We start from the raw sequence: 23,596 nt of genomic DNA, 5'->3' as shown, positions 1-23,596 counted from the left end.
ATTGGGGTTACATTGGCCACCCTACAGTCTTCAAGTACAATGGATGATTTTAATGATAGGTTACAAATTTTAACTAATAGATCTGAAATTTCATTTTGGAATTGCTTCAGAAACCTAGAATGCATACCATCAGGTCCAGGTGATTTGCAACTCTTTAGTTTGCCAATCTGGCCTACTACATCTTCCAGGTTCACAGTGATTTGGTTCAGTTCATCTGACTCATCACCCTTGAAAACCATCTCCAGAATTGGTATCTCCCCAACATCCTCATTAGTAAACACAGAAGCAAAGAATTCATTTTGTCTTTTTGCATTGTCCTTATCTTCTCTAAGAGCTCCTTTAACTGCTCTGTCATCTAATGGTCCAACCGGCTCTCTCACAAGTTTCTGTGCTCCTTGTAAGCATGAATTCTTGCCAAAAGTCATACCTGTTGATACATAGGATCCACAGACTTGATCTCCTGTAATCTCAATACAGATAAGCAGTACCAGTTTAGACTCCTTGTGATATTTGTTTTCTTTAGAGTGGACCCATTGGAGGTTTTCTCACCCATATCCTTAAATGCTTTCTTTGGATCCACCTTTCATCCATAAGGCTGTTGTCCATAGTGACGTTGAGGGATTCCAGTAATAGTCATGGATTCCATAATTGTGAACAGAAGCATTTGTGAATTAAAGGACTCAGTGCATTGCCACTAAACATGAGCTATATTAGCCAGAGTGGCAGTGCCTCTGTTCAGAGATACAGTGACACAGCTTCTGTATCACACAATTGCTATTTCCATGTTTTCACACAATATTAGCTAAGTGCTGCATGTCTTGGCTATGAAATCAGAGGTGCATTCTATGAGCCCATGAGGTCTGTTCAAACTAATTTCTATTGGCCCAGGATACTTGGGTGCTCTGCCAGTGGGAAGTGGTGACCTGGCTGGTTGCTTGGAAAAACATTGATTCAACAGAGCCTGATCTAGAGGGTGGCACTGGAGTGATGCTAATCCATGGAGAGTATACCTTTGAAAACTGACTTTGTGGTCCTTGGGTTCAAGATAACCTAGGGTACTAAAACTCAAACTTTAGTGAACTGTGCATCTATTTATAGTCACATAAGTGCCCAAAACGTTTAATGAATCTTGTTCAAAGGGCTCAACCTACCAGTGTCATTGCTGATCTCCCCAAGGGAGCAGAGAATGCAGTCAAAGCAGCAGGTGGGCTGTCCCTCCCGTGCTGCTTTTCTGTAGCCAGGATTGCAGCTCTCACTGCAGACAGAGCGTGGGACCTGCATAAAAAAAGAGAAGAAGAAGGGAGCACGTCACTATAAACAACATTTAAGGAACCAGAATCTCTTCAATCTCACACAGTTTACCCAGAGTAAATAGCCTGGGTATGAGGGAATGAGAGACTATCACTAGAAAACATACTGCAAGAAACAGAACCCAGAGCACTTACACTGACTTTGAGGGAATGAGGGAGACATTCATTAGAAAAAAATATTTCAGGATACAGAACATATAACTCCCTCATAGACTGTAACCAGAGCAACTATAATGTGCATGAGGGAATAAGGGAAAGAATCACTAGAAAAAATATTACAGGATGAGCAATCGATACACACTCACACACTCTACCCAAAGCAAATGTTACGTCTGGGCAGTGATCACCACCTCCAGGAGTGACTCCAGGTGGAGAGAGACAGGGATAGCTGGAAGGCCTCTGATGATGGCTGGGAGGAAAGTGATGTGGCAGGAGAGTATGGAGCTGGGCGATGGCTGATATATGGAGCAGAGTACTGGCTGGGAACAAGGTCAAAGTCCAGGCAGGGTCTAGGCAGGTGGCAGGCAACAGAGTCAAAGTCCAGGCACGGTCTAGGCAGGCGGCAGGCAACAGAGTCAAAGTCCAGGCAGGGTCTAGGCAGCTTATAGAAAGACAGAGAGCCCGAAGGCCACACACACACACGATAAGGCAGAGGACCCGAAGGCCACACACACAGCAAGGCAGGAGACCCGAAGGCCACACACACACAGCAAGGCAGGAGACCCGAAGGCCACACACACGCAGCAAGGCAAGGCAAGGCAAGTCAGAAGGCCTGAAGGCCACACACACACGCAGCAAGGAAAGGCAAGTCAGAAGGCCCGAAGGCCACACACACGCAGCAAGGTAAGGCAAGGCAGAAGGCCCGAAGGCCACACACAGCGAGGCAAGGCAGAAGGCCCGAAGGCCTCACACACAGCAAGGCTAGAGCAGGGAGCCCAAACGGGAGTCTTGGGTAGGCAAGGTTATAAAGGAACATCCAGGGCATAGAGCAGATGGATTGGGCCAGCCAGGAGAGCCTGCTCTTGAAGGACCCCTGGTGGTGAGGCGGTTGCACAGCAGCCATAGCCGTAACAGCAAATACCCTGTGCATGAGGGAATGAGGGAGACAATCACTAGAAAAAATTATTGCAAGATGAGGAATCTATAACTCCCTGACACACTGTACCCAGAGCAAATACCCTGTGCATGAGAGAATGAGGGAGACAACCAGGACAATCAGGAAATATCTGTACAAATTGACCATGAAAATTTACTCTTAGATTCTTAAAATACATACACATTATAAAACTAAGGTCTGTTTCATAAACAAATGACACTAATAGGGTAGCTCTCTCCACAATTTCTATTGTGGAGGATTCTAGAAACTGTGTCAAATTTTGTAAGTTCAGTTGATGACTTTGGACATCTCTACCTCTCACATTTCAAAAGGGGAGAAAGTAAACCCTATTAAACGAAGGTAATTTATCCCATGGTACCTTCAAGACCTCTGTTAAATATCTCCTTAATGTCACCCTGGGCTGTTCCCCTATAATTTTGGGAAAATTAAGAAGTCTGAGATTAAGATGTCTCAGATGATTTTCCATAAATTCAATCTTTCTGTTTAATACTAGTTGTTCTTGAATTATTGTGGATTGTACTTTTAGCCCTTTTTTTGCCCCATCTTCAAGCCCTTGAATACGTTTTTGCTGGTCTTCTACTTTAATATTACAATCTTGAATATGAATGTCCACTTTTTGTGCACAATCAGAGATTTGTTGGGAACATTTTTTAACTTCCATTCCTAGCTGTGCCACAAGCTCCCATAAGGAGTCCAAGGTCACTACAGATGGTTTAGTATAAAGATTCTCAAACACTGTAGGGTGAGGAAACACTTCATGTGCTTTAGAGACCATATCCTCTTGATTTGTCGCTGATTTTAGACTCTCAGAGACCCCTGTTGTTCCCTCTACATTGCTAACGGAGCTCACTGGCTCATTAATTAGCAAAACAACTTCAGGGGGTTCTTGCACGTTTGCTGACAAATGTTTCCTTGGGACTGGGGGGCTCAAGGTAACTTCCCCAGATGAGACAGAGGCTCCTTCAATGGTCACATCAGTGGGGATATTTGCCCCTTCCATTTGTGGTTGGAGTGCTGTATACTGCGGGATTTTTTGCTGTCCTGGAGGGATCGTTTGAGTGGAGGGATAAGCTCTAACTTCCCTTTTTCTTTTCGGGGGCAATACTAAAATGGAAATACTCAGAGAACCTTACCCAGGACAGAGCAGTTACAGCTGCATGCCACGTTCTTCTTTTCTTCTTATTCCTATGAGAATGAAGTGTTGATCTGGATGAAGAGTCATTCCAAACTCAAAGCCGGTTAAGATGATTACTGAAGATTTTATTCAGTATTTCGGGCAAAGCCGCGTGCCCCTTTGGTGCATGTGGCGTAGGCGATGCGCCGGTGGCATCTGTCGTGCTGCAAAAGCCCCTCTGGTCCTCGATCGATGACATCAGGGGCGGGGTCAGGGTTCAGCGTTCGGGTCTCCGTTGGCCCAGTTCAAGCCTGGACCCAGTGCAGGGAGAGAACCTCCTTCCACTCACACTTTTTTCTCTCATCCCGAGCAGGATACAGATTCTATAACTCCCTCACACACTCTACTCAGAGCAAATACCCTGTGCATGAGAGAATGAGCGAGACAATCACTAGAAAAAATATTGCAAGATGAGGAATCTATAACTCCCTCACACACTGTATCCAGAGCAAATACCCTGTGCATGAGAGAATGAAGGGAGACAATCACTAGAAAAAATATTGCAGGCTGAGGAATCTATAACTCCCTCACACACTGTATCCAGAACAAATACCCTGTGCATGAGGGAATGAGGGAGACAACCACTAGAAAAAATATTGCAGGATGAGGAATCTATAACTCCCTCACGCACTGTATCCAGAGCAAATACCCTGTGCATGAGAGAATGAGGGAGACAATCACCAGAAAAAATATTGCAGGATGAGGAATCGATATTCCCTCACGTGGACCTCTCGCATCACCTAAATAGGATTTTAGACAGTGCAGGGGAGGAGTCGGCTGTCGTGGTACATGTGGGCACTAACGACATAGGAAAATGTGGGAAGGAGGTTCTGGAAGCCAAATTTAGGCTCTTAGGTAGAAAGCTTAAATTCAGAACCTGCAGGAGGTCGTTCAGCGAGGGTTCCGGCGCCTCGCTGAACGACCTCCTGCAGTCGATCTCCTGCCGGCGCCATTTTCCGTACGAAAACGATTCGCGGCGGGAAATCGCTCCCTGACCCCCGCTGGACCTCCAGGAACTTTTGGCCAGCTTGGGGGGGGCCTCCTGACCCCCACAAGACTTGCCAAAAGTCCAGCGGGGGTCCGGAAGGACCTCCTGCCGTCCAATCGTGTTCGTCTATGGCCGCCGCCATTTTTCGGCGCCATTTTGGAAAATGGCGCCGGCCGAAGACAACAAGATTCAGTAGCAGGAGCCCGTTCCGGACCGCTGCCGTTCCGGACCGCCGCTGGACCCGCAGGTTATTTAAGTCATTTGGGGGGGGTTCGGGAGGGTGGGGGATTTAATTTAAAGGGTCGGGGGTGGGTTTTAGGGGGTTTTAATGTGCCGGTTTTGCGATTTTACGTTTTTATGATTTTTTACGATTTTTCACGATATTTTACCCCCCCAAACGGCAACAATACGATTCCCTCCCCCTCCCAGCCGAAATCGATCGTTAAGACGATCGAGGACACGATTCACATCTCTACAGAGTAGTGCTTCTCTACAGAGAGAACTGTGACCCTGTTCCTCCTGAACGAACATGCATTGCTTATTGATATGCAATAATAAACTTAAATTTGTTTCTACTAAATTTAGTATGGTACCTTTGTGTTCATGGGGCAGTACCTTTAAGCTGATTTAGCATTTAACATACACAATATGCAAGATGAGGTGGCGCCAGATAGAAAGGTCAAGGAGAAGAAGTGTCCAGTTCTAACCCTGATACTTTCCATGGTTAGTGAGAATGTGAACAAGTGCATATTAAATTTCCTCCAGCTCCAGAATCTACTAGAACCAGCGTGGTGAATTTCTGACCTCCGAGGCAAAAGGTAACAGGCAAGGAAAGTGGAAGGGCTGGCGAAGTGATGCCTAGGGTTACTCTCCCGGAGGTCCCTAAAGTTTGTAATTTCCTGGGACATAAAGGACAGCCAGCAATGAAATGGCTTGAACTTCCACAATATAGACAAAGGCCGGCTTTGTGACGCCTTTGTCATTCTTCTGGGGAGAGAGGACCACACCCAAACTGCATAGGTTCTTCTGTAGTTCCCTCAGAGATTGATGAAATGCGGGGTACTGAAGAAGAGTGTGGAGGACAAGGAACTGTCATACGTCTTTTTGAACCTAGAGCCTCACGAGCCCTTTCTTGCAGATGGCGGTTAATCTTGGTCGCTAGTTCAATGAGGGCGTTCAACGAAGAAGGAAGTTCCCGAGCTTCCAGTTCGTCCTTAATCATATCTGATAGTCCTTCAAGAAAGATGGTCTGAAGGATGCGTTCCTCCCAATGGAGTTCAGAGGCTAAAGTTCTGAATTCAATCGTGTAGTCAGTGAGAGTACGTCCTCCTTGATGGATATGTAGCAGATCGGCCCCCGTGGCTGCTTCCTTATCAGATTCCTCAAACACAGTTCTGAATAACTCCAGAAACTGAGGAAAATCCTGTAGGACTGGATCTGAACGGTGCCACAGCAGAGAGGCCCAAGCCAATGCCTTGCCTTCTAACAGGGACAAGATGTAAGTCGTCTTCGTCAAATCATCTGGAAAGAGGTCAGCTTGTAGACAGAAGTGCATGTTGCATTGTTCGAGAAACCCCAGACACAGACGAGGTTTGCCGGAGTAACGTGGCGGAGCAGGTAGCGGAATTACCGGATGAGGGTATGTCTGTATTACTGATGCTGTCGATGCTGGTGGAGGACTGGCTTACAAATTATAAAAAATAAACACACTGCTTATTTGCTGCCTTACTGACTGACTATTTAAAAATACAAACAGTCTAACTTCTGTTTATTCGCTGCCTTACTGGCTATTAAAAGTACAAATACACAAACACTAAATAATATTCCCCAATAGTTAACTTCACCCAAATACTTTTAAAAAAGAAAATTTCCCAAGCAAAAAACGTACTGATTCCTTTCAGGCACCAGCAAGGTGATCCTCTCCTCTCAGTGCTCCCACTGGTTTGTGGTTTGTGCCACATTGATTCTTTTGTATCCACAGTTTGCACTTGCCATCCTGAAAGTACAAACTTACTTAGCTCAGTCATCACACTGACAGTCCTCAGGCAGGAACCAAGCACCAAAACCCTGCATGCAAGGGACTCTGTCTGGCCACTATATTTCATTGTTGCTTGATGTCTGGGACTGTCTCCTCCCCTTTAGAATCTGTGAATGCTGCCTCTATGGCATTCCTAGTCCCAGCCATACCAGGACAGCAGTCTTCCACCTCACAACCTCTTAACATGACCCCTTATTCTAGAGCTTTCTTTCCCTTGAAACAGATTTTCTTCTTGCACACTAATAATACATTCCAGATCAAAAAAGGAGGCGCATTCAAGATGGTGGCACAAGCAAAGTGCTAGGAAGATCGGCGCTAAAGTTTCCAGTGATTTTCTTCCATACTCACGAATGGACTCTGACTCTCCCAGGTTAAAGCACCATTAAGCTTTAACCCGTACGCCCTAGGGCATCACTTCATATTTATTTCCTGCCTTATCTTCTTTCCAGCTTGTTGCAAGCTTCCAAGTTCTCTTCCCTGTTGATTGTAACTTTGACTCATTCCTACTTACTGTTTATCTTTCGTTTACTTGAATAGTTACCCCAGTTTTTTTATTCTTGTTAATTGTAAACCGATCCGATATGGTTATTTACTATGAAGGTCGGTATATAAAACTGTTAAATAAATAAATAAAATAAATAAATAAATTATGCCTCCCAAATGGAAGGGCAAGGTGAGGGTATATCCCTCCAAAACCCTACCCTCTCCTATACAGCTGGAAATAATGCGCTTTATGTCCTCACCTGCAAACACTCCAGGAGCCGAGGAATCTGATGTGCATAATGGCGGAGGAGAGCCATTCATGCCGGCAGAAAAGGCATCGCTGAGTCCTGACCTGAGGAGGCCACCGGCGCAGAGGGCGAGCAGGGAAAGCTCTGAGGAAGGACCGGGAAGTGACATCATGGAGAAACTGATGACCCGCAACCGCTTGTAGGTCGGGGTCCTGGAAGGTTCACTTGAAGATGGTGATGAAGTGGGAGAGATGATGGAGGATGTCATCCAAATGTTCCCAAAGTGGGAAAGCCCATGCCAGGGCCTTCCCCTCAAGTCATGAGAGGATAAAGGTGATCTTTGTATCTCACTTGGAAACAGCTCGGGCTGTTGGGTGTGTATGTAGAATTATGCACTGACTTTCTGAGACACCTCATCTCTGCTGTATTCCTGAATATTAGTTTTTAGACAAATAATGGAGAGTACCCTGAATACGTGCTGGAATGCAATGAGCCGACACCCCAGACCCTTTAGCTGATTGGTCTAATACATACTCAAATCAAATGTACCGCACTTATCTAAAAATAACACCCTGAATATGCTCTGATTGGTCAGTATGAAGGGTTTATAATGCTATTTATTTATAATTTTTATATACCGGTGTTCCTGTATAGAATACATATCTCACCGGTTTAGAGAGACCTGAACTGTCGCCTCAGGGGCGGATACATTGAAACAGTAGTTAAAAACTGAAAACTTACAGAGAAACCAATGGAATGCACTTCAAAACATGATTAGCAAAAAGAAGTATAATTCAAAGCCTAAACAATTCAAAACATATTTACAGTGGGGTTGGTGGACCAGTGTCTATAAAGCTCTATTCATCGGCTCTTGGCTATCAGGGAACGCTTGGCTAAACAGCCATGTCTTTAGCTTCTTTTTGAATACCAAGAGGCAGGGTTCTTGGCGGAGGTCTGGAGGGAGCGTGTTCCAAAGTGAGGGGCCAGCTGTGGAAAGGGCGCGTTTCCTAAGTGAAGTTTTGGCAGGCTGGGTTTGTAGCATGTCCTTGTACGCTCTTCTGATGGGTCTCAAGGTGGTGTGCCGCTGAAGTTGGAAAGTTAGGTTGAGGGGGGAGGTGTTGTGTAAGGCCTTATGGATCATCATAAGGGCTTTGAAGAGTATCCTGAATTTAATTGGCAGCCAGTGAAGGTTTTGGAGGATAGGGGTGATGTGTTCCCTTTTATTGGTGTTAGAGAGGATCCTGGCCATTGTGTTCTGGACCATCTGAAGAGGTTTGATTGTGCTGGTGGGTAGGCCCAGGAGAAGTAGTTGCAGTAATCCAGTTTCGGGAGGATGATAGATTGTAATACCAGGCGGAAATCTCGGAAGTGCAGAAGTGGTTTTAATTTTTTTAATACTTGCAATTTAAAGAAGCATTCCTTGGTGGTGTTGTTTACGAATTTGCTTAGGTTGAGTTGGTTGTCTAGTAGCAAACCAAGGTCTCTTACATGCGTTGTGTGGTCGATAGATGTGATGGGGAGTTGGGAAGAGATAGGAGGGTTAAGCGTAATGCTGTTGTCTGGGGCTATTAGGAGGATTTCGGTTTTGTTGGAGTTAAGTACGAGGTTGAGGCTGGTGAGTCGGTTGTTGATTGCAGTGAGACAACTATTCCAGTAAGACCAAGTTTTGTGAAGTGATTCAGCTTTGGGGATGAGAATCTGTATGTCATCCGCGTATATGAAGTGCGTTAGCTTAAGGTTGGTTAGTATTTGGCAGAGTGGGAGGAGGTAAATATTGAATAGCGTGCACACTGCTGGAATAGCTATGGAATATTCCATAGCTATGGAATAGCTATGCACACTGCTGGAAGAGTTGAGTAGCTGGGTATTAACACGACTGTTGTGAGGACCTGTGTTACTCCCCGGGACAAATTATTTCCTCATGCTTTGTTCCGGTCCCTGTCCCTTTGTCTTTGTCTTTCTCTAATAAAGTTTGGTTTCAGGTTACAATCTGCCTGCAGTTTCTCTCGAATAAACATTTTGGTAGCCGAGGATGGTTTTTCGCCTGCAGCTGTGATTTGAATCTCCCTGACTGAACAGACCAGACAATAGAAAACTTCATAGGAACTCGAGCTCGGCCAGATAGGCAGTCCGGACACATATCGCGAGGACTCGGATTGGAACATCTCTGGGACGTCGTCTCGAGGGAAGTTGCCCAAGACTTGGATAGACAGTTCGGCTGGGACTTCATCACGAGTATAATTGTTAAATCTTCGGGTTGGTTCCCTCAAAGGGGAGGGGACTACTATGGTAGGTAAGCTGCCCGGGGTAGCTACACTGTTTTTTGTTTTTGTTTAAACAGGCTGTCTCAGTCACGTTGCTTGAAGCCCCACAGTCGCCGTTAACTGAAACAGAGGTATACACCAGAAGTACAGCTCAGTGAGATATTTGTCCAGGTAAGAACACGATCTCTTTCTTATAAGGGAGAGCTATCAAATTTTATAATATTTACCCTTTGGTAAATTGTTATTATGTCTAAGTTCTGGTCAGGAAAGTTAGGAGGTACAAAAGATGCTGTAGAGGTCAGTTCGACAAGTCCGTTAGAATGTGTTATCTCTTTGCACAAGTCAGATGAGAAAGTAATTAGACTTTGCCATTCTAAATGGGTGGCTTGGGCTAAGGAGGACACTTCTCTCTTGTGCCCAGTAGATGGCTCCTTTGATCCACCTATGCTTTTGCAGTTGATGAACTTTTTAGAGCAAGGCAAATGCAAAATCTCTTAAGAAATTAGCTGATCATGTTCAGGTTCATAGTTGGTTTGTTATGACTCGGGTATATTTGGAAAAGGAATTTGAATCTAATCAATCCCCACCCCCGTACACCATTGTTACTGACCCCCAGTATACTCGACGGTGTTTAATGCAGAGTACAAAGCCATCACCTTTAGAGGAAACAGTTACTGCAGTGGGGTATTCACATTTAGTCCCAACTGCACCCCTGGAGAAGGAACCCCAATTGAGTCCCACGGCACCTACTGATATGCCGATGTCTGGGACTGTTAAGGTAGAAGGGACTCTACACTGTGTCCCCGTTGGAGAGAGTATTACCCCAAAGGAGGGACATAAGCCTACTCAGGAAGAAAGGGGAGCACTCCTGCTGGATCAGGTTCGTGCAGCCCTGCCTTTATCCTTTCACATCCTGCAGATTCCTTGGACCCCACGCTTCCTCTATCCCAAACTCCCTCACTTCCTTACCTTACCCGTGACCTCACACTCCCTAGTCCCAAACCCCCAGTCTCCCCGAAGCCCAAGTCTAGTCCCCCTCTGTCCCCACCCATTTTTAACTCTGAACTGATTGAGCGTGTGGCTCAATGCCATTCGTGTATCATCCCAGAGGAAACCCCAAACTCAGAAAACTCAGAGGATGCCCTAGATACAGAAGCGAAAACAGACGGAGTGTTTATGGCCACCAATGCCATTCATGCTCCAGCAGATAATGTTGCAAGAGGGGTCTCTCCGCCCCCTCTTTCACGGACTCCTGAGCAATTTAAAAAAAAAAAAGGCCCCAATCCATTGCATGGCTGGACACTTACTTTAAGCCCACTTTAAACCCACAAATGAGAGCCTATTCCCTGGAAGGATCCCTGACCACAAATGACTTTAATACAGCCTTTAGCGCCATAAGCAATAACCCTGGCATTTCATTGTTACAGCATTAACCCCGACAGCAGTGGAACTTGGGCAAGCCACTGTGTATACTTACATTAAAGATATTTTGTATGGCTTGTTATCCTGTAAGAGCCTCCTTCCCTTACCCCCTTCTTTCCGTGATACCCCCAGGTCCTAAGTTTCTAAAAAACCCCAGTATTTGTTTGTCTATCCTGCGGTACCGTTTTTTCTCTTATCTTTTTCTCACATCTTAATTAAGGTGATCACCATGCGCTTGCATTCTTTAATCTTCTTTGTTGCTTCTTCTATATTTTGCTTTCAGTAAACGTTTCCAGAGATGGATGGCAAATCGCAGGCATTGTTTTGTGTGACTTGTTTTGTTTGAAGTTATTGACAAAAGCATTTCTTGGTGTTAGTGCTTAAAAACTAGGGATGTGAATCGTTTTTTGACGATTTAAAATATCGTCCGATATATTTTAAATCGTCAAAAATCGTTAGGGCCACGATACAATACCAATTCCCCCGATTTATCGTCAAAAAATCGTAAAATCGGGGGAAGGGGGAGGGCAGGAAAACCGGCACACTAAAACACCCTAAAACCCACCCCCGACCCTTTAAATTAAATCCCCCACCCTCCCGAACCCCCCCCCCAATGCCTTAAATTACCTGGGGGTCCAGCGGCGGTCTGGAACAGCCTCCTGCAATTGAATCCTGTTGTCTTCAGCCGGCGCCATTCTGCGCCGCCATTTTGCAAAATGGTGGCGCAAAATGGCGGCGGCCATAGACCAACACGATTCGACTGCAGGAGGTCGTTCCGGACCCCCGCTGGACTTTTGGCAAGTCTTGTGGGGGTCAGGAGGCCCCCCCAAGCTGGCCAAAAGTCCCTGGGGGTCCAGCGGGGGTCCGGGAGCGATTTCCTGCCGCGAATCGTTTTCCGTACGGAAAATGGCGCCGGCAGGAGATAGACTGCAGGAGGTCGTTCAGCGGGGGTTCTGGAATGCAATGAGCCGACACCCCAGACCCTTTAGCTGATTGGTATAATACATACTCAAATCAAATGTACCGCACTTATCTAAAAACAACACCCTGATTATGCTCTGATTGGTCAGTATGAAGGGTTTATAATGCTATGCACACTGCTGGAAGAGTTGAGTAGCTGGGTGTTAACACGACTGTTGTGAGGACCTGTGTTACTCCCCGGGACAAATTATTTCCTCATGCTTTGTTCCGGTCCCTTTCCCTTTGTCTTTCTCTAATAAAGTTTGGTTTCAGGTTACAATCTGCCTGCAGTTTCTCAGGGATCAACAGGTGTACTGCATAAAATATTGGTTGAGGAAACCTCGACAGAGGCGCGGATACCCTTTGAAGTGGGGTGGAGCAGGAAGGGTCAGAGATGCCCATTAGGGTGCGGGTTGAGCCCAACCCCAAGAGTTGTTCATGACAGCATCTTCCAATTGAGACTGTAGTCTCTCTACTGAAGAAGTCAATGCCTCGATGGTTCGCTGTTGTTCTCGGACATGAGCTGCTAGGCCAAGGATGGCCAGCAAGGCGGGAGGCTCCACCAAGTCCATGGCCTTGGCAACCTGTTGCGCTGGGAGTGGACCCTTGGCCTGGTGCAGGATTGGTACGGTCCACCGGTCGGACCCGGAGAGCGCCTGCCACCAGGAGGCAGAGCACAGGAGGGGACAGAGGCTAGCTGGAGCTTCACCAATGGCAACCCGGGTTCCTTCAGATTGAGCCCTTGGTTACCTGGGCCACCTGGTCTTAGGTGGGCCTCGCAGGGTCTCTGAGAGAGAAAGTTCAAGGGAGTGCCCACCACGAACAAGGGTATGCGGTCGGTATTCAGACAGGGAAGTCCAGAGGTCGCAGGAGGCCAAAAGAGAGTGTCCGAGTGTATGGTGAGGATCAAGGCCAGAGTATACGTTCAGAATGATCAGCCAGGCAGGGTCGGTAACAGAGGTTAGGGATGTGAATCGTGTCCTCGATCGTCTTAACGATCGATTTCGGCTGGGAGGGGGAGGGAATCGTATTGTTGCCGTTTGGGGGGGTAAAATATCGTGAAAAATCGTGAAAAATCGTGAAAAATCTAAAAATCGCAAAACCGGCGTATTAAAACCCCCTAAAACCCCCCCCCGACCCTTTAAATTAAATCCCCCACCCTCCCGAACCCCCCCCCCAAATGAGTTAAATAACCTGCGGGTCCAGCGGCGGTCCGGAACGGCAGCGGTCCGGAACGGGCTCCTGCTCCTGAATCTTGTTGTCTTCAGCCGGCGCCATTTTCCAAAATGGCGCCGAAAAATGGCGGCGGCCATAGACGAACACGATTGGACGGCAGGAGGTCCTTCCGGACCCCCGCTGGACTTTTGGCAAGTCTTGTGGGGGTCAGGAGGCCCCCCCCAAGCTGGCCAAAAGTTCCTGGAGGTCCAGCGGGGGTCAGGGAGCGATTTCCCGCCGCGAATCGTTTTCGTACGGAAAATGGCGCCGGCAGGAGATCGACTGCAGGAGGTCGTTCAGCGAGGCGCCATTTTCCGTACGAAAACGATTCGCGGCGGGAAATCGCTCCCTGACCCCCGCTGGACCTCCAGGAACTTTTGGCCAGCTTGTGGGGGGCCTCCTGACCCCCACGAGACTTGCCAAAAGTCCAGCGGGGGTCCGGAAGGACCTCCTGCCGTCCAATCGTGTTCGTCTATGGCCGCCGCCATTTTTTGGCGCCATTTTGGAAAATGGCGCCGGCTGAAGACAACAAGATTCAGGAGCAGGAGCCCGTTCCGGACCGCTGCCGTTCCGGACCGCCGCTGGACCCGCAGGTTATTTAACTCATTTGGGGGGGGTTCGGGAGGGTGGGGGATTTAATTTAAAGGGTCGGGGGTGGGTTTTAGGGGGTTTTAGTGTGCCGGCTCACGATTCTAACGATTTATAACGATAAATCGTTAGAATCTCTATTGTATTGTGTTCCATAACGGTTTAAGACGATATTAAAATTATCGGACGATAATTTTAATCGTCCTAAAACGATTCACATCCCTAACAGAGGTCAATCCGGGTGTAGTCAGGTCAAGCAGTAGGTCAAGTTCCAAGTGGCAGTCAAGAGTAGTCAGAGTTCCAGGTAGAGGTTAGCGCAGGCAGCAATCAAAGAGTAGGAGTTCCAGGCAGAGGTCAGGTCAGGCAGCAATCAAGAGAGTAGTCAGAGAACAGGGAAATATCAGTACCGTGAGATCAGTCCAAAGGGTACTACCAGGAATGGAGAGATGACGAAGCACGATACACTGGGACAGGAGACACTGGAGGCGCTGGAACAGGAGACACAGGAGTCGAATGGAGGATGCTGGAATAGGAGATACAGGAGCAAGACACTGGAACGCAGGAAGGCAAACTAGAGACACCGGAGTGTATGACCTGATTGCCAAGGCCCCGAGCTAGGGACCGGGCTGAGGTATAAATACCTTGCATGAGTGACGTCAGAATCGGGCGCCGCCCGAGGGCTTCCCGCGCTTAGCCTTTTAAATTATGCTGGGCTCCGCTCGCATGCTAGGTGTTGGGCCAACGCCGAGGAGGATGCCAAGCCCCGGCTCGAGGAGAGCTGCGATGCTGAAGGCCTTGAGGGAGCCGGGGACGCCCGTGGAGGACGCAGTCAGGGTTGGACAGAGCAGGAACTCGAGGCAGCACTGGTAGAGGGTCGCACCAGGTAAGCAGGCCCGGTCGCGGAGCCAACACGGCCAGGAAGTGCAACATTTGCTGTGCGAGTCCTTCTTGTTTTTCTTAAAAGTGATTGATATTTTGTTAAACTCCCTGAATATTCTATGCCTCTAGAAAATAGAATAATTGTTAGGAAATATAAACGATTTTACCATAGTATTTCTGGGTTGGATAATTAATCTTTTTTTTATTTTTTTACTTCTTTAAAATATTGTATAAGATGTTTCTTATAATATTGTATAAGCTACTGTATGGGATATATCCTGATATTTCTGATACGAATTTTGTTTGGTTTGTAATCTAAAAAGCTATAAATAAAGAAAAAAATAATACATTCCAGATATTTTAATATTTATATCATATCTTCCTTGTGTCTCCCTCCTCTAGGATAGTCATGTTTAGAGCTTGTAAGGACCTGTACTATTTAGGGATTTCTTTTCTGGCTCACCTCCACTGTCTATAATCTTCCAAAGATAAAGACTTCATAAGTGAACCCAGTGCTCCAGGTGAAGTCTCACAAACTACCTGTGTAATAGCATAATCACATTCTCTTTTCTACTAGTTATACCACTCACCATGTACCCTAGCATCCCTTCAGCTCTGGCCACTGCTTTCTTCTACTCTTCCCCCACGTTGAACCCATTGGATAAAATCACCCCAAGGTCTCTTTATTGATTCATGGGCATCAGTATCTCACCCCTCATCATATACTGTGCCTTTAAATTTCTGTGCCCAAAATGTACAACTATTTTTATACTGAAATTTAGCTGCAAAGAAGTCAACCATTCTTCTAACTTTCTTACTTCAGATGTGCCCACTATGTTTCAGATCTTAGCATCATCCATAAAAAGACACATTTTTCTTCCTAATACCTCTGCAATATCACTCATAATGATCTTGAACAGGATTGACCCCAGAAGCCCATTATCTTCATTTCTTCAGAATGAATGCCATTTACCTCATCATTCTGTCTTCTGTCTCTCAACCAATTTCTACTACAGTTCACCTCTTTCTGGAGCCCATTCTCATGCTGCTCAGTTATTTATGAGCCTCCTATCTGGGACAATGTTAACAGACTATAATCCATTGCAGTAGAACAAGATTGAACCTGATGGGCATAAATTATTGTTCAGTCAAACAAACATTTACTAAGTTTTTTCCCATAGACACAGGGAGGATAATTTTATAACAACCCACAAATTTATGCCTAAAATGCATACGTTATGTCAGTTGAAGTAAACTGATGTGCTAAGTTTGTTTTAAAAATTATCTGAAATAACACACACAAAGATACAGCTGCTCTTTGCAGCATGCAACTTGTGTGGGTTAATTTATGCAGACTTTAATTAGTTAAAAAAACATGAACTCTACCTATCAAAATTCCTAGGCAGCTTACAATAAAACATTCACAAGTACATAAAACAACAACACACAAAAATCATAAATACAGCAAAGTATAAAGCAATAATTAAAATACCTATTTTTTCACTATTATAGTCAGTTGTGTCAGTCACACTGTCATGTCTGTCTGTGGCCACCAGGTGACAAGTGGAACAGAGGAAGGCACAAAGTGCAAAGACAACATGATCTGTCTACAAAGCACTCTTGCAAACACATACAGGCACATTCACATACACACAGAGGCACCCAGGCACCCACAGGCATAGGCAGGTACACACAGGCAGACACACACAGAGGGTACACATAGGCAATGACATACACAGGCTGACACACATTCAGACAGGCACACACACACACACACACAGGCTCCCCTAAACACACACACACACACACACACAGGCACTCATAAGGGCAGACACAGGCAAACACATACACACACAGGCACAGCCACCCATACACAAGCATAGGCACACACACAAAGGCAGGCACATACACACACAAGCACTGGTCCCCCTAAATATAGGATGTAGCCCCCCTACACACACACACATTCACACAAAGGCTCCCAAAAACACACACACAGCCAGAGATACCCACACAGGCCGAGACATCCATGCACATACAAACATGCACAGAGACCCACACAGGCACAGCCCATACACACATGGGCTGAGATTCCCCACACACAAACATAGGCACAGGCACACACACACAAAGGCACACATACATACAAGCTCCCCCAAACACATACACACAAAGCCACAGGCACCCATGGTGGCAACCACGCATACACACATATAGGCATAGGCCTCCGTCAACATACAGACACAGTCCCCCACACATATAGGCACAGGTCCCCCCACACACACACAGACAATCATACACAGGCACACACACACACAGGCTTTTATAGTCCAGATTACTCAAGCAATGCCAGGAACTTTTCGCTAGTATGCATATAAAACCTAAGTCTGCCCCAACTCTGCCCCCCTGGAATGCCTACTTGTATTTTTGTGCACATAAAAAAATGTGTGAAATCGAGTTATATGAAGAATTTTATAAGGAGCAATTTGCATGCATAAACCTGTATTGTATGCTTAGAAATGGCTTTTAAATTTACCTTCAAAATGTGACAAATCCTTTATTGCATCTGTCGTATGTAATTATGTTCATGATCAGACATGCCTTTTCGTATTAATGAATAGAATCTTACCCCAAAATATTTGCCACTCCATAGGATGGTGCTCATGTTAATCACTACTTGTTCACTTTCATGTGCAAGTGGATTAAATGTCCCAACTTTGACCAGCCTGAAGTCTTCATCATGGAACATTTGCACATTGAGGATATCATAGGGGGCAGATGCATCTCCATTTTTATCAAAAAAAATCTTTTCACCATTTTTGGCTTCAAAATAGCAATTTTTCACATAATGAAAAATCTAAGAAAGCAAAACAAATACAGCCCATAATGGAAACAAAGGATGGGTAATTTTTCATTAAAGCAAAAGTCAAAACCTGTCTGCATAAATAAGGTTTTCAGCACAGGAATATGGGTTGTGGTCAGCATATACCTCCTACACTAATACTACTTTATACTAATGGGTGAGGGTGCTAATGCCCATGTATGAAACATGCACGCTAATGTGCACTATTACCAGCGGTTTCCCAACTCTACCACTAATACTACTATATACTAATGGGTGAGGGTGCTAATGCCCATGTATGAAACATGCACGCTAATGTGCACTATTACCAGCGGTTTCCCAACTCTACCACTAATACTACTATATACTAATGGGTGAGGGTGCTAATGCCCATGTATGAAACATGCACGCTAACGTGCACTATTACCAGCGGTTTCCCAACTCTACCACTAATACTACTATATACTAATGGGTGAGGGTGCTAATGCCCATGTATGAAACATGCACGCTAACGTGCACTATTACCAGCGGTTTCCCAACTCTACCACTAATACTACTATATACTAATGGGTGAGGGTGCTAATGCCCATGTATGAAACATGCACGCTAATGTGCACTATTAGCATGCACGATACGTTTACCAGTGGTTTCCCAACTCTACCACTAATACTACTATATACTAATGGGTGAGGGTGCTAATGCCCATGTATGAAACATGCACGCTAATGTGCACTATTACCAGCGGTTTCCCAACTCTACCACTAATACTACTATATACTAATGGGTGAGGGTGCTAATACCCATGTATGAAACATGCACGCTAATGTGCGCTATTAGCATGCACGATAGGTTTACCAGTGGTTTCCCAACTCTACCACTAATGCTACTATATACTAATGGGTGAGGGTGCTAATGCCCATGTATGAAACATGCACGCTAATGTGCACTATTACCAGCGGTTTCCCAACTCTACCACTAATACTACTATATACTAATGGGTGAGGGTGCTAATGCCCATGTATGAAAAATGCACGCTAATGTGCACTATTACCAGCGGTTTCCCAACTCTACCACTAATACTACTATATACTAATGGGTGAGGGTGCTAATGCCCATTTATGAAACATGCACGCTAATGTGCACTATTACCAACGGTTTCCCAACTCTACCACTAATACTACTATATACTAATGGGTGAGGGTGCTAATGCCCATGTATGAAACATGCACGCTAATGTGCACTATTACCAACGGTTTCCCAACTCTACCACTAATACTACTATATACTAATGGGTGAGGGTGCTAATGCCCATGTATGAAACATGCACGCTAATGTGTACTATTACCAGTGGTTTCCCAACTCTACCACTAATACTACTATATACTAATGGGTGAGGGTGCTAATGCCCATGTATGAAACATGCACGCTAATGTGCGCTATTACCAGCGGTTTCCCAACTCTACCACTAATACTACTATATACTAATGGGTGAGGGTGCTAATACCCATGTATGAAACATGCACGCTAATGTGCACTATTACCAACGGTTTCCCAACTCTACCACTAATACTACTATATACTAATGGGTGAGGGTGCTAATACCCATGTATGAAACATGCACGCTAATGTGCACTATTACCAGCAGTTTCCCAACTCTACCATTAATAGGAGACAGGCAGAGCAGAAGGAAAGGATGCAGTATCCATGAATTAAATAGTGAGAGGGATTGTCTGCATTCTTTCACTTTGGGTTGGGAGTAATTGAGTGCTAGCCCACACATACCTTAAAGTAATTTGATGGCTTTGAGGAACTAGGGATTTAAGTCTGAAGGCCTGGAAGGTTTTTTTTCATTTTTGTTTTAGTTACCAGGCCTCTAAGTTTTAGGCTCCTACATTTAAGGAGAGAATTCAATATTTTTTAGAATTTTGGTAATATTAATGTTTCATTTTATTGTATGTTTTACTTTGTATAATTTGTATTTATTTTTACATAAACCGCTTTGATTTTGAGAAAGGCAATACATTAAGACTGATTAAACGTAGGTGAACAGTCAGCTTTTAAACCTATCTGCAGTACAGCATTTGCACGTGCAAGCACAGCCCCAGGTATGGACTGCGCACAGAAGGGGCTTCGGGGCTGGAACCACTCACTGACCCTCTTTCCCCCAGGGCTGAATCCTTGGCTGGAAGTTAGGCCTCGCTCTCTCTTGGACCCTGATGATGAGCTGGGTCCTTCGCCTTTTGACTTTGGCAGTAGAGGGCCACCTCCTGCCCCAGACTTCAGGGAATCTACCATACTGTTTTTAATTTTTCCCCGCAGTGGGTAATGGAATGTGATGTCAGTGGGGCTTGCTCTCAGTTGCACCTCTGCTTGTAGTGCTTTCAGCTCTCACTCCTCTCTCCACGTGTGCAGTTTATAACACATGGTGATGTGCGTACGTGGCATTGCTGGGCCGCTCCATGATGTCATGAGCTGACACATTCCCTTCTCCCTGTGGCTCACAGTTTCAGCTCTCACTCCTCTCTCCACGTGTGCAGTTTATAACACATGGTGATGTGTGTACGTGGCATTGCTGGGCCGCTCCATGATGTCCTGAGCTGACACATTCCCTTCTCCCTGTGGCTCACAGTTTCAGCTCTCACTCCTCTCTCCACGTGTGCAGTTTATAACAGTGTGGTGATGTGCGTACGTGGCATTGCTGGGCCGCTCCATGATGTCATGAGCCGACACATTCCCTTCTCCCTGTGGCTCACACTTTCAGCTCTCACTCCTCTCTCCACGTGTGCAGTTTATAACACATGGTGATGTGCGTACGTGGCATTGCTGGGCCGCTCCATGATGTCATGAGCCGACACATTCCCTTCTCCCTGTGGCTCACACTTTCAGCTCTCACTCCTCTCTCCACGTGTGCAGTTTATAACAGTGTGGTGATGTGTGTACGTGGCATTGCTAGGCCGCTCCATGATGTCATGAGCTGACACATTCCCTTCTCCCTGTGGCTCACAGTTTCAGCTCTCACTCCTCTCTCCACGTGTGCAGTTTATAACAGTGTGGTGATGTGTGTACGTGGCATTGCTAGGCCGCTCCATGATGTCATGAGCTGACACATTCCCTTCTCCCTGTGGCTCACAGTTTCAGCTCTCACTCCTCTCTCCACGTGTGCAGTTTATAACAGCGTTGTGATGTGTGTACGTGGCATTGCTGGGCCGCTCCATGATGTCATGAGCCGACACATTCCCTTCTCCCTGTGGCTCACAGTTTCAGCTCTCACTCCTCTCTCCACGTGTGCAGTTTATAACACATGGTGATGTGCGTACGTGGCATTGCTGGGCCGCTCCATGATGTCCTGAGCTGACACATTCCCTTCTCCCTGTGGCTCACAGTTTCAGCTCTCACTCCTCTCTCCACGTGTGCAGTTTATAACACATGGTGATGTGCGTACGTGGCATTGCTGGGCCGCTCCATGATGTCATGAGCTGACACATTCCCTTCTCCCTGTGGCTCACACTTTCAGCTCTCACTCCTCTCTCCACGTGTGCAGTTTATAACACATGGTGATGTGTGTACGTGGCATTGCTGGGCCGCTCCATGATGTCCTGAGCTGACACATTCCCTTCTCCCTGTGGCTCACAGTTTCAGCTCTCACTCCTCTCTCCACGTGTGCAGTTTATAACAGTGTGGTGATGTGCGTACGTGGCATTGCTGGGCCGCTCCATGATGTCATGAGCTGACACATTCCCTTCTCCCTGTGGCTCACACTTTCAGCTCTCACTCCTCTCTCCACGTGTGCAGTTTATAACAGCATGTGATGTGCGTACGTGGCATTGCTGGGCCGCTCCATGATGTCATGAGCTGACACATTCCCTTCTCCCTGTGGCTCACAGTTTCAGCTCTCTCTCCTCTCTCCACGTGTGCAGTTTATAACAGCGTTGTGATGTGCGTACGTGGCATTGCTGGGCCGCTCCATGATGTCATGAGCCGACACATTCCCTTCTCCCTGTGGCTCACAGTTTCAGCTCTCACTCCTCTCTCCACGTGTGCAGTTTATAACAGTGTGGTGATGTGCGTACGTGGCATTGCTGGGCCGCTCCATGATGTCATGAGCTGACACATTCCCTTCTCCCTGTTGCTCACACTTTCAGCTCTCACTCCTCTCTCCACGTGTGCAGTTTATAACAGCGTTGTGATGTGTGTACGTGGCATTGCTGGGGCGCTCCATGATGTCATGAGCTGACACATTCCCTTCTCCCTGTGGCTCACAGTTTCAGCTCTCTCTCCTCTCTCCACGTGTGCAGTTTATAACAGCGTTGTGATGTGTGTACGTGGCATTGCTGGGGCGCTCCATGATGTCATGAGCTGACACATTCCCTTCTCCCTGTTGCTCACACTTTCAGCTCTCACTCCTCTCTCCACGTGTGCAGTTTATAACAGCGTTGTGATGTGTGTACGTGGCATTGCTGGGGCGCTCCATGATGTCATGAGCTGACACATTCCCTTCTCCCTGTGGCTCACAGTTTCAGCTCTCTCTCCTCTCTCCACGTGTGCAGTTTATAACAGCATGTGATGTGCGTACGTGGCATTGCTGGGCCGCTCCATGGTGTCATCAGCTGACACATTCCCTTCTCCCTGTGGCTCACAGTTTCAGCTCTCACTCCTCTCTCCACGTGTGCAGTTTATAACAGCATGTGATGTGCGTACGTGGCATTGCTGGGCCGCTCCATGATGTCATGAGCTGACACATTCCCTTCTCCCTGTGGCTCACAGTTTCAGCTCTCACTCCTCTCTCCACGTGTGCAGTTTATAACAGCATGTGATGTGCGTACGTGGCATTGCTGGGCCGCTCCATGATGTCATGAGCCGACACATTCCCTTCTCCCTGTGGCTCACAGTTTCAGTGGGAACAGCAGCCATGTTTTGGAACTTCACAGTTTTTTACCCAGACACAGCTGAAATCACAGCAGTTGTAAAACAGTTTTCAAGTCCTAATTTTTACAATTCACTCCCTGCACATCTCTTTGCCCCACATTCTTGGGTGCCATTTTATGTAAAACCCATCCTCGGCTGTGGCCATAAATGTTTTTAAGACTCTTTGGGGCTGGAACCACTCACCAACTAACTCTCTCACTATCGCTTTTTCCCCAGGGCCGGATCCTTTGTAGGTGGGGAAAAAGTTTTACTTTCAGCGCCCAATGTGGCAGTGGTTACTTGTTTGTGTTCCCTAGGAAAGTTACACTTTTTCCCCGCATTGTGGATGAATCAAGTGCCAAAAAGAATACATGAGGGACTCTGGTTGAGTGTCCAAAATCAAAGATCTTACTGATAGATAATCAGATGAAATAATGGCACAATTCCTTTGACTCCTACAAGTGCCTGTTACAGTACTTTGACTCTCTATCTGTGCAGTGGTCTCTTTGCTTGGCTCCAGAGGAAAGGGAAACACTCACCATCCAGGGATTGAATTAATGAAGTTCCTAGAGTGGGCAGAGATATCCTTGTAGGGATGGAAAATTTCCTTCCAGCGGCCAAAAATCTATTGTAAAGTCTCTGCAAGCACAGTATTCGCAATTATCTCTCTTCCCAAGGGTGAAGACTACCTTATGGGCATCCTCAGATGTATCTCACATTTGGTTTTACTCCTTCCTTCTCGATCTCACTCACAGTATTTGAAAGGGTTTCCATGTGTTACGCGGAGAGGTGACCCCTGGGCCGAGACGAGGTTGGTGCTACCTAAAGGAGGGCTTCCTACAGGTCCTTGTTATCGGGAGGTGGATGCAGGTGGTGGAGACCCAACCGGACCTTCACCTATACCAGCCCTTATTCCCCGCAGGTTGAGCCTTTGGGTGCCGGGGCTGGCAGGACTTAGGAGCGGATCTCCGGAAGAAGACGAGCTTGAAGACAGAAGGTTCAGGCATAGCAAAGGTCCAGGGACAGGCTAGAGGTCAGGGCAGGTGGCTAGCAGGAGAAATGATGAGCAGGCAGGTGGTCATGGCAGGCAGCAGACAATGCAGAATCCATGGACGAGCCAAGTCAAGAACCAGAAGAGCAAGATAAGGGGACGAGGAGCCAGG

At 46.5% G+C, this 23,596-nt stretch overlaps 1 protein-coding gene across 1 annotated transcript in view; it reads right to left on the bottom strand.

Annotated features, from left to right (window-relative positions):
• Nucleotides 1-23,596, bottom strand: part of LOC115082063 (vomeronasal type-2 receptor 26-like) — a 69,058-nt gene that overhangs the window by 5,946 nt on the left and 39,516 nt on the right. The window contains exons 6-7 of the mRNA XM_029586325.1: nt 17,316-17,543; nt 1,152-1,275 (exon numbers count right to left, since the gene is read on the bottom strand). Of these exons, the coding sequence (XP_029442185.1) occupies nt 1,152-1,275; nt 17,316-17,543 (352 nt within the window). The remainder of the gene's footprint in view (nt 1-1,151; nt 1,276-17,315; nt 17,544-23,596) is intronic.

This window comes from Rhinatrema bivittatum, unplaced genomic scaffold (assembly GCF_901001135.1).
Source record: "Rhinatrema bivittatum unplaced genomic scaffold, aRhiBiv1.1, whole genome shotgun sequence".
NCBI classification, from domain to species: domain Eukaryota; kingdom Metazoa; phylum Chordata; class Amphibia; order Gymnophiona; family Rhinatrematidae; genus Rhinatrema; species Rhinatrema bivittatum.
The sequence above is the reverse complement of the archived record's forward strand: the minus strand, read 5'-3'. Positions and strand labels throughout refer to the sequence as shown.